Source organism: Symsagittifera roscoffensis, chromosome 5, assembly GCF_963678635.1.
Source record: "Symsagittifera roscoffensis chromosome 5, txSymRosc1.1, whole genome shotgun sequence".
Classification (NCBI taxonomy): Eukaryota; Metazoa; Xenacoelomorpha; order Acoela; family Convolutidae; genus Symsagittifera; species Symsagittifera roscoffensis.
Genome location: NC_087066.1, coordinates 14,532,490 through 14,544,170, shown reverse-complemented (window position 1 = coordinate 14,544,170; position 11,681 = coordinate 14,532,490). Strand labels below are relative to the sequence as shown.

Genomic DNA, 11,681 nt, shown 5'->3' with positions numbered 1-11,681 from the left:
GGAAGGTCGAAGACAAAATGGGCAAACAAAAAGGAATATAAACAATTATAATCGATTTTAATTGATTTTTTTTGCAAAACAAACAAGTTAGAAAATTGGATTAAAATAATCGATTATTATCGATTATTTTGTATTATAATTGATTATTTTTGATTTAAAAATAGAGATTATAATCGATTAATAATTGATTAAAATAAATGTTTTCTCAATTTTTGAAAGACTGCTACTAAAATCTTATTTCAATCGATTATTAACGCTTGAAGCTGGATGCGGCGAATCAGCTCTAAATCAACTCACAAAGATTAAAATTTTTACTAATTAGCAATCCAATTGCATATTAAATCAAATCTCAATAATTCGACTTTTTTTGATACTATTTTAAAAAGTCCATTTTTGGCTGACCCACCTCAAACTTTCTCTAAGGCACCTTTGGCGCCATTTTATTCTGTTATAAGAGAGAGCGCGCATCAATAAATTTACTATTAGGTCAACGATTTCCAAACAGTGCGTAGAAAGGTCTTTTTTGGTCTGTTTTTTCAAAGATTAGCCTGCGCTACAGAAAGTTTGGTCATGATAGGGTCTTTAGAGTGATCTGGAGTAGCTCATAAAAAATTTTGCTTTAAACCTTTTTTTTGAAATGAGACCCCCTCGAGAAAATTTTAGATCCGTATCTGCTCATAAAGATTCTTTTTTTTAAACAAATGATTATCTCTTGTAATTTTAAAAATTTGTTTGAAATAATGAAAAATTTTCATAAAAAAATAAAAATGGCTTCATAGAATAATGAAATGAGGATAATAAAAAGTTTTTTTTTACACCATTGTCATTTCAGCGATCACACATTTCGCAAATTTTTGTGTATAAACTGGTCTTTCTATAAAACTGATTTTTTATTTTCCAGCATTTTTCCTTTCTGGTCAAAATTTACTTTTACCGTTAAGAGAAGATATAGCTCATTTTCGAATTAAAAAATCTTTTCAGGTTTTTCTGTTTCTAGGCCTTCAGAAAAATGTTAAGGTAAAAAAAGGTTAAACATACTCATAGTCTGCGCTCTCAATACAATGTTGTCGTTCTTTTTTCGGTTTTTCTGATTTTGTTTTCTTCCAAAAAATAAAAGGCTTAATAGTATAATGAAAATAAATGTTTTTACACCATTGTCATTTCAGCGATCACACATTGTTGTCAGTATTCTTAAAGCAAAAACTCGAAAGAAAAAATTCTGAGCAATTCCAGATCACTATAAAGACATTACTTGATTTTTTTGACAACCATGCAATTCTAAAACTCTTTTAATTTGAACTAAATAAGTATATCGATTTCTTTTAGGGCAACTGTTTAAATTAAAGTTCAAACTTATTAGTCCCATTTTTAACCACACTTCAATAACAATCTCAAAAATTATTTTTAAAATTATCTTTAAATAACATCAACTGACCTTCAGTTGCCTACATTTAAGAAAAGTGAAAACAAATCGATTATAATAGATTTCCGTGGTCTATAATGTCGTAAATATAATCGATGCCCATAATACGTTCAGACAACAAAATCGGACTAAAACTGGATTCAAATCCAATTTTTCTCGCCAAAAAAAATGAATTATAATTCATTTTGAATCCATTATAATGAATTTTATAATAAGTAGGAAATCACATTATGATGGATTTTTTTCCACTTTATTTTTGTTTCGCGCGTCGTGCAAAATTTTGCAAGAATTTCAGCATTTATTAAGTGAGTGATGCGGAAACTTTGCAAAGCGAGTGTACTGCTTGGCCTAATGCATTTCAAAGCCTAAAATCAAATTGAAAAAAGATTCCGTTGAGCTCTCCCCCCCCCAAGGTTTGCCCCTTTGCTCCCCTTCAATCCCCCTAACATTTGCCCCTTTGCTCCCCTCCCCCCACTGAAAATCCCACCTGAACAACCCCCGCCTGAACACCCCCCACACACACACACCTGAACCCACATACCCCCCTACCTGAACCCACATACCCCCCCCCCCCCCCCGAACCTGAACCCACATACCACCCACCTGAACCCACATGCCCCCCACCTGAATCCACCCCCACCTGAACCCCCCCCTCCTGGATTATAATGGATGAAAAAAGGATTTTTTTTGCCTCGTAAAATAGTAATATTATAATCCATTCTTACTTGATTATAATCGATTTGTTTTCACTTTTGTGGACACTGACAAGGAAACTCAATTATAATCGATTTTATTCATGGAACTTCAATGCGGGTACTGCTAATTATAAAATTGAACAAGTTGGCTCGTTTAATAGGTATAATGTCAGGACCGAAGTTTGCAAAAAAATTAAGCGTAAAAAACTCTGGCAAAATTTCAAGCATTTTTTCTGTCTCAGTTTTTGTTTAAAGTTACTCCAACTTAGGAGAGATTAATATAAAATTTTTAGTTCAGTCGTTATATCCAGTTATTTTAAGTCCGCATTTTATGAGTGTTTTCAGCACAAAATAGAACCAACACTCAAAAAATACGTCAACAAAAAGAATCCAATTAAATGATTATAGGATTTGGGTAATTAAATGCGTTTTGCTACCTGCTGCAAAAAAATGAAAATGAATTCAGTAAAAAAAGTATCAGTGAAATATGAGAGCATGTAAAAAAGCCTTTATTAACCCTGTAGAGCATATTGTAAGAGCTCAACAAAAATTTGTTTTCGTTTTCATAGTTTTTCCATCAAAATTCCATCATCATTTTTCTTACAGCAAAAACAGGAACCCATGAGCTCAAACTTTCAAAATTTGAAACAACAAAATTAAAATAAGTGTCTTTACGAGCAGCTTATTACCGTTCGTCGAGCAATAAATGATCTGTAACTATAGTAGTAAGAAAGTGATCATCAGAGGAGCTTAAGAGTCCATTTTGAGCGGGTTAAAATGATGGTTTAAAAATCATCTGGAAACCTAATGCAGAAAAAAAAGGTATTTATTTTAAAATGTATTAGGTTGTGTCCCTTGTTTTTGTTCGAACAACCCGCAACGTTTTTTTTTACAATTGACAGTCACCAAAATTGCAAATGTTTGCGTGTAAGCAGATTACCTTCAAGAATTGAACTTAGGTTTTTAAAAATTAATGATTTTTGGTCAAAACTTACTTTCAATGATAAGAAAAAACTATCTCAAACAGTGTTGTTTTAATGTATTGTGAAAAAATAAAAAAGCCAAAAATTAATAAGCTTTTTTTCTCAAATTCGATTGAATCTAAAGAGAAAAAAATTAGGACAAGTATTGCTAAGATTTTTGGCATTTTCAAATCAAGCCAAAATTACACCAAAACCATGAGTTAATTTACTGAAAAAACTATATCACAATGAGCCACCTATGTAGCCCCAACAAAATTTAGGAAGGGTATATATTTCCTAACTCTGTAAAAAGATGTGAAAGCCAAAAAATAACGTTTTGCCACAAGAAATACATTTTTTAAGCGTCGTGCAATTTTTAGGAGATTGACTTGATAGTTTTGACGCAATTTTTGATTAAATACAAAGCCAAAAGTGATCTGCTGATTTTGGGGTGAAATTTTTGGTTCGAAATTAGCAATAAAAAATTCATCACAATAATTGGGCTAAATTACTGAGCAACTTTTAATCATCGTTTTTCACCTAAAAATGACCCATTTCAGGTGAAAAACAATGAAACAAAAGTTGGTCAGCAATTTAGCAGAATTATTGTGGTGCATTTTGTTTTACAGATTTCGGGCCAATTTTTTACCCCAATAAACGATCAGTTTTGGCTTTTTAGTCAATCAAAATTTGCGTCAAAACTTCCAATTTAATCTCCTAAAAATTGCGCGAAAAGTTTAAAATTTGTTTTTAAATAAAAATTTGGTATTTTTCATGGTAAAACGGAAATTTCCGGCTGTCAATTGAAAAAAAATATATTTATACAATGTTGTTAGGATATCAAATTATCATATAAATTATCATATTAAATTAGGATGTTGGTTTATTAATTGAAATTTCTAGGTTAAACAGTTAAATTTATCAGCCCTATTTTTAGTCTTAGCACTATACCAATCTCAGAAAGGTTTTTGGTACATTCAACGAAATATCTTAGAGTTATAATACACGAGAAAAAAAGCAAAAAATCTACTCAAGAGACAATTCCCACATGAAGTGGTACTTATTCTGTAACAGCTTGAGGTTTTTCTCAAACGGAAGTTGCAACAGTTTTTTGTTTGGTACTTTTAAATAAAAAAACTATATTTTGCTTGAATTTGGTTAAGCCATTTTGAAAACAAATTGCAAGACGCGAACTCGTTGATAGTTTTTTGAATCAAGTTTTTGCTTTAGAAAAGAAGTATCATGCTTTTGTTGAACCAGCATCAATCTTAATATTTTTGATAATTGCTCATTGAGTTTTATCAAAAAAAAGTGGTTTCCAATGTTTTTTCGATTGCTGCCAAAAACTACATCAGGCACCTTGAAGGGTAGACTTGAAACTCAGAACACGAGCAATCTTGTTGCGGTTTTCATTTCTTAATTCGATGATTTGCGGTATCGAAAGATTACAGAAGACAGAAATTATATTACAGCAGAATTTCAATAAAAAGAACCTCCGGCAAACAAAGCTCAGCTCCAATACTCCGATATCCTCAAGCCGGATATTATTTGGTACACCCTGTTGGCGCAAATGGTTAGACTAAAAACAAACAATTTTAGCCTTTAGCTCATTCAGAAGATTTAAAGAAATAATTTGCATAAATAACTTCTTTTAAGGACCAAATTGTTTAGATCCTACCCAACAGAGTCAGATTTGAATAAATAAACAATCTGCAGAGTTGTTAAAGTTGCAGATAAGACTACGCTTGCTGAATTTTCAAGTACTCTGCAAACTTTTGAGCTGGATTATCTTACAAAATGTTACATTGACCTGATAAAAGAAGAAAAACGGTTACGGCGACCGTTTTCCTATCAAAAAGTTTTGAGAAATCAATTGCGATAAATCAATAGCAAACGAGTTTTACTCAATTCCCACTATCAAATTCAGTATGTGTATTTAAAAAAACCGAAAAAGTAAAAACGATTTAAAACATTTTGTAAAATTACGTAAGCCAAAATATTTCAACCAAATATGAATATCCATATTTGACCTGAAACTGAGTCTGACAATCACCTCATAGTTACCCCTGGGAGTTATACAGCAAACAATTTGTAGATTTTCCCATTTTTGAACAGGGCAAACGCAAAAATTTTACATTATCTTTCTTGTCCTTATGTTTGTGAGTTTATACATCTGCCATACTTTTTGATCTATTTTTGATCTATCCAATTTATTCCAAAGTTACGTCCCACTTCAGAAAAAAATGTATTCGTGTTTGATTATTTTAAATTCAATTTTAGCTTTTAGCTATTCTTATTTGCTTGTTGATAAAAATGAGTCGTTATCTCTGATTTTTGCTGAAAACAACCACGGCAGAAGGGCCGTTGCAATATATCCCCCCAACTGGAACTTCACAACTGTGTCTCCGGATGATTTGCCCCCTTATAATAAGTATCTGCAGCCGGGAAAGCCTAGACTGACATTTGGATTCCACATTGAGCAGATGCGAACTGTTTCCGAGATCGAGAAAATATTCTCTTTTGATGCGATTGCAACGGTATGATCTGGATTTTTTACCACTATATTTTAAATTCTCGTAGAAAACGAGATATTCCGATATCAAAACTTTACCTTTTAACGCCACAGGAATTTCCGTTTTCTCTGTTAGAGTGTACGGTGGGTAGAGTTCGCATGGTTCCGGTACTAGTACATTTGGTACTAGTACATGTACTAGTACGGTATGGTACCCAAGTTGAGAGGTACTAGTACATGGCAAACACAGGGGACAATCTTAACCTAGTTTTCGCTCATTATTTGCAAAGCTATTGAAAAGTTCGTTAATTGAAAAATTGCTTTTCGAGTTGTCAGGGTTTGAACTCTGTTCTACTTGATGATTTGATAAAAATAAATTATCCATATGACGATTCCGAACAAATTTTTTCGAAACATGTTTTTTTAGCCTAAACGAAGTCCTTTTTGTGGTACCAGTACATGTAATTAGTACGTAACGGTACGTACCAGTACGTACGGTACCGGTTTTAGGTGGTACCAGTACATTGCCAACTCTAACGGTGGGTTCAATCTTGAAGTTTCTTTCTACGTCCGCTCTTATGGATTCCCGGGTTGATCAAAAGTGCTCATCATACAATTTTCATGCAATTTCACATGTACAAAAAATTGCATGAAAGGTCTATGGTTAGTGTTTTTTCATATATGGAAATTTAATGACAGTATTTTTCCATAAACCAAAAAAAAACTTTTTTAAAAAAAAAATTTTTTTTCTCAAAGTTTTTGGAATGTGTTCGTAATTAAACAAAAGTGACAAAAACTATAGTTTACAAAACACTAGAGTCGCCAAAGGTTTGATCGTCTTAAACTTATCATGAATTGGGAACGACCTGAATTGTCTCAAAGTTTTCTTACACAAATGATATACTGAAAGCATTAAACTTTCAAAGTTCGGCAAAAATTTGCAAAGATGTTTAATTTCAAAGTTTGAATTTTTAAGTTATCAGACATTGACCAAGGCATAAATAGCATGCCATACAAAAAGGATTAGATTTTTAGCGTTTTCGTAAAAAAATATTCCAGAGAAATGGAAAAATTTCCCATTTTTGTGTGTCCAGGACTACGTTATCTATGATTTTTTTGGTAAATGTTTTTTTTTAGTACAAAATTCAATTTGCGGTTGAAAAAAAAACCAAAAAAATTTTAGGCCAATTTCAAAATCTCTTAGAAAATTTTTTTTCTCGCCGTCAAAAAATGCTAGTCCTACAATTTTCATATATGGAAATTATATGATTAGCTTTTTTTTGACAAAATTTTTTTCTTCGTTATTTAGTGCGATACACTGATTTTTATGCCAAATGCAGAACAAATTAAAAATAATTTAAAAACTCGATGACTAGTTTTTTTTCATAGACTAAATTTATGCAATTGTAAGATTAGCTTTTTTGGTCTATGGAGGTCAACCCGGGTTTAAAGGTTTCTCTATTACGTATTGCTCTCTTGTAAAATCACCATGTTTTAGGCCAGCTGGATTGATCCCCGCTTGCCCAATTACCTATCCATCAGCCAAGATAGCTGGAGATGGACAGATGAATTAGAGCTTAAAATTGAAATCTTGGATGATATCTGGCATCCAGACATCGATTTTGACCCACTAGTCTCAGTTGAAGAATCGGAAGCGGGAAGTAAGGTGTTTTTGGGTCAGAATGGAGAAATTAGAGTGGAAAAATTTGGACGATACACTTTCTCATGTGAAATGAATCTACTGTATTTCCCGTTTGATCGGCACAAATGCCAAGTAAGTACATAACTTCTCATCAACTGTTTTCAAAGCAAAGAACAAAAAAAAGGGTTAAGATTATTAATTTGGTTAAAAATTAACTGGAAGAAAAATATCTTTATTTTCCAATTAAAAAACTGAGATTTATGATGCAAAAAGTGAACACACTTAGTAAATTAATCCATATCAACTAGAGCGCTCTGCTTCTACTGGCTTTAATGTATAAGTGCCGTATCTGATTTTAAATATCCAAAATTGGTGGCTTTTTTTAAGAGATGACGCACTTAGTAATACATCTCTAAAAAATTTGCACCTAGGAACTGAGTGGCCAAATTCTTGTAACAACCGTCATTGCGCAAAGTTAAACAAATTTTGACTTCTACAAGTGATATATTTTTTACATAGTTCCAGCTTAAGAAATTTCGAGGCCAAACAAAATGGAGAAACCTTAAAAAAAACATTCGTTTTTCGTATTTCAGATTGTAATTTCTGCCTACAAGATTGACATTGACTTAAGCATAATGTTCAACAAATTGGAGCAACAATTTTCGATGAAGCCCGATCAAGTTATTGGCAACTTACAATTCGACGACCTGGATGTGTCCAGAGATCACGAAATAAGCGTCGCGGGAGTCGTCGAGTACACACTGTACATGCAGCACGCACTCTTTTTGCGGATGAAGCGCAACCCAATGTTTTATACGCTTACTCTGTTTGTACCAAACACAGTTCTCACAACTCTTAGGCAAGTCAAAACAGTTTTTCTTTTATAGGTAATTAGTTAGCAAAATGTCGATTTGCTTAAAACATTCACTGATCTGCAGAAAACTTTTTCGTAACATAGATGAAATCAGTGAAAAAAGAACAATTTGGATTTCAAATATTTAATCTGTAAGGTAATCAGTTTTTGAAAATTGTTCTATTTTTAAATAACTTCTAATGAGGCCTGGTTTTATTAGTTGTCAGCTTGACCAGGTAAACTGGTCATACAATACATGGTCGCTTATATCCATTCATATGAATATAACTTATGCATAATCAGCGCAGTTTTCAACGCTAAAGAAAAGAGGAAAATGACCTTTGAAATTACAAAACCTTGGTTTTAATTGTACATTGCATAAGATACTTTTTTCTTATTCTTCATTTTTACCATTCGCCTTTTTCCATTTTTCCGTTTTATCTAAAAAAAAACAGGAAAAACAATAGAGAGTGTTAAAATCAGTAACAGTCCTCTGCTTTGACTTGAGAATTTTTTTCAAACACTTAGCATATTTTGCTAATACGACCGGTAAACAAATTGAATTTTTCCAAATATATTTTAACAAAATCTACTAAACAATTGATCAATTTAAAACTAATAAGAACTTTTTAAATTTTTGTTTTATCTGGTACGAGCAGTCCGAAAATATAATTTTTTTTCAGCTGGGTGGTGCTGTGGGTTGACCCTGCAGCTCTTCCAGAGAGAGCAAGCATATGCATAGCTCTCATTCTCGCCCAGACCATCCTAATCATAGGTGAGGAACAGAGCTTCCCGCAATCGGCGGATTTCAAGGTACGTTTCGAGGAGCTATTTTTTCGTTCACGACTATTTATTAAGTTATGAAGGGGCTTTTTTCAATTTTATGCTGAAGATAATAAAATGTGCCAAAAAATCCATTAAATGACAATGTTAAAACTATTGGTATAAGCCTTATTTAATATAAATTAGCTTAGTCCAAAAATTTTCAATGCTAATCAAAACTACAATGGCTAATCAATGGCTTTCACAAGAAGTAAAAAACATTTTAGGAATTGCTCTATGTTTTTGTTATTCTGCTCGAAATTATGCGAGACACAAAATTTTCTCAAAAAATTTAATCGTTAATGGAAAAGAAAAAATTCAACAGATGTATGTTTTTCCAGCCAATCAGGTGTGGGAAAATGTGTTTCTTGTTTTTTTAACTAATTTTGCGGTCTGACTTAGAAATAAAAAAGAAACTTTTTTGTAGATTATTGACGCTTATCTGATTGTCAACTTCATGATGAATGTGGCCTCTCTGGTTGAGACTCTGATGGCCTCTTGTGCAATAAAGAAAATGGAAGCAAAGAAGACTCAGCTTCAACTGGTCGGAAGAGAAGACAAAAAGGCAACAGGAAATAAACCAAAAAATGTGAAAATTAATCTCAAATGCTTCAATTAAAACGAAAATTAGTATAATTTTGGAAAACTTACTCTTGTGAAGCAAGCCAAAAAAACTGTTAAAAAGATTATTTGCTAAAAAATTACCATGATATTACAAATGGGAACGTAGAAAATCGAAAAAACAACAAGGATAGTCGATTACTGTGCAAGTAGCACCGAATGTTCCGAATATAGTCATTAAAAAACTACAAACATTTGTTTTTCATGTTAGCAGTTTTGTGCGTGGTGTGATAAACGCATCTGACTCAAATTATGAATTTAGGCAATTTTGACAGCCGTTTTTGTTGAAAATTGACTAAAGAAAATTCGAAATTTCTTTGTTCAATCTTTTCGCACACAATTAGTTTTGAATTTTGTTGAAGCTTTTTGTGGGGCTTAAAGGCTTAAATTGACTGTTGTAAGCCTTATTGTTCGTTTTTTTAATAGCTGGAAATTAAATTAAAAACAAAAACTACCAACCAAAATTTCTCGATACCAGAAAAATCTGCAAGTTTTCTCGATTTCTCAAATCATAACTGAAACAGCTTCAATTTGTTTTATCGCCGAAAACAAAATTCCTCCATTTTTTCAAATAGTCGAATCAGTAAATTGTATGCAGAGATATGTTTTTTAAAAAATCACAATGATTACAAACAATTTTTACAGCAAATAAGCAAGGAAAGCATTTAATTAGTTAAGACCGGTATTCTTAGAAAAAACAGATTATAGTTTTTTTTCCCAGCAATGTTTTATTTTATTTTTCTTTCAACATGGTATTGTCTTTTTGAGCGTCCTACTTCTTAGTTTTCAATTGGAGGGTACTCCCTTTTCTCATAATCAAGCCATTGGAAGCAGACTTCTTCTGGGAGTAAAATTTTGTTTTAGGAGTCATCTGTTGACGACGTTTATGACAACAATAATGAAACGAACGCTTTCGAACCCGTTTCGAATCCTACAACTTCAAGAAATATTGAAGTAGAAGCTCTCAAAAACAACTCGATCTTGAAATCTACTGTAGATACCCCCGACAGAATCAGTAGAATAATGTTTCCTTTGGCCTTCTTAACATGGAATGTTTTGTTCTTTGTGTTATCCAAACATTTCGCTGATAAAGCATATGATGACAATGACCTGCAACCAATTTTTTCCCAATTTTAATAACTCCAAAGAGCATAGAAGTAATCTTCAAGTTTTGTTAGGCGTTCATATTTGGTTTTTCTCAACATCACACGATTCGTCAAATTTGTATCTGCTTTTTAACGCAGGTAAATTTTGAATAAATGTTTCCTAATTATGACTTGAAATTCCAGCATAATACGCGTCTGTGAAGTTTCGATATTTCATAGAATTTAAATAACAGTTTTGTTAATTTCAAATTGTGCTTTATATAAATATAAACGTAGTATTTCACCGTTCATTAAAATAGTCTCTTTCACTCCATTGGTGTAATGCATTATTTTCATAACCTTCAAGTGAAGTATCTATTCCTCTCGTCTTCCCATATATATGTTGTAAATAAACACGCAGAAACCTGGATTCGGTTTGACCAAAAGGAGTGCTGTTTGCCAAACGAATCAATTACAAGGTTAAGTGAGAAAAGATTTATCAGCAAAACCTTCGCGCGCTTCAATTTCTTTGCTTGATATTTACAATTGCTTGATAATTTAGCAACTGCTTTTTTTTGTTAAAGTAGAATTTAAAATAGAATACAAGACTGTTCGTATCAGGGCAAAACCTGAATGATCCGACAACCTTTTAAGATCTATGGAGCAGTAATAGCATGAAAACATTAGTAACAAAAATATAACGAAAAATTTTTAAAAAATTGAGATTTTTTGTGAAATTCATCCCCTCAGACGCCATATAAAGTTCGTATAAAGTGATAAATTTTGCTCCTAGTAACAAATCAAGGATCTGCTTAACAATTTCTACCCCTTTCAAGAAAATGGGGAGATTGTTAAGTATATCAAAGGGGACAATTTTTCGACCAATCAGAATGCAGCAAAATTAGAATTCACAATAGAAAGCTCAGTGCTAATTTACAGTATTTATTTATAGGGGTGGAGATTCTTAAGTAGGTACCATAAGGGGGGATTGTTAAGTAGATCTCAAATCATTTATGGCATATAAGCTTCCTTCAAAAAACATGGAACAATTTCAAAGCCGGATTAA

The 11,681-nt window shown here is 32.3% G+C and overlaps 1 protein-coding gene across 3 annotated transcripts; it reads left to right on the top strand.

Moving 5' to 3' along the window:
* Positions 1-4,210: 4,210 nt before the first annotated feature.
* Positions 4,211-11,197, top strand: LOC134846448 (gamma-aminobutyric acid receptor subunit rho-1-like). Of its 3 annotated transcripts, none has more exons than XM_063863807.1 (7): positions 4,211-4,317; positions 5,141-5,617; positions 7,091-7,366; positions 7,828-8,093; positions 8,771-8,900; positions 9,337-9,498; positions 10,395-11,197. In XM_063863807.1, exons 2-7 carry the CDS (start codon positions 5,324-5,326, stop codon positions 10,665-10,667), a joined length of 1,401 nt encoding a protein of 466 aa, XP_063719877.1. In that variant the 5' UTR covers positions 4,211-4,317; positions 5,141-5,323; the 3' UTR covers positions 10,668-11,197. The 3 variants fall into 3 exon arrangements, with proteins under 3 accessions (XP_063719877.1, XP_063719876.1, XP_063719875.1); XM_063863806.1 differs by having other exon boundaries at positions 4,217-4,631; XM_063863805.1 differs by having other exon boundaries at positions 4,217-5,617.
* Positions 11,198-11,681: the final 484 nt, after the last annotated feature.

Excerpts from the sequence above, each read along its gene's own strand:
- LOC134846448 (XM_063863807.1), top strand. The coding sequence starts at position 5,324 with ATGTATTCGTGTTTGATTATTTTAAATTCAATTTTAGCTTTTAGCTAT. Across the intron at positions 7,367-7,827 it reads TTGATCGGCACAAATGCCAA|ATTGTAATTTCTGCCTACAA; the intron begins GTAAGTACATAA and ends TTCGTATTTCAG. Across the intron at positions 9,499-10,394 it reads CAGGAAATAAACCAAAAAAT|GAGTCATCTGTTGACGACGT; the intron begins GTGAAAATTAAT and ends ATTTTGTTTTAG.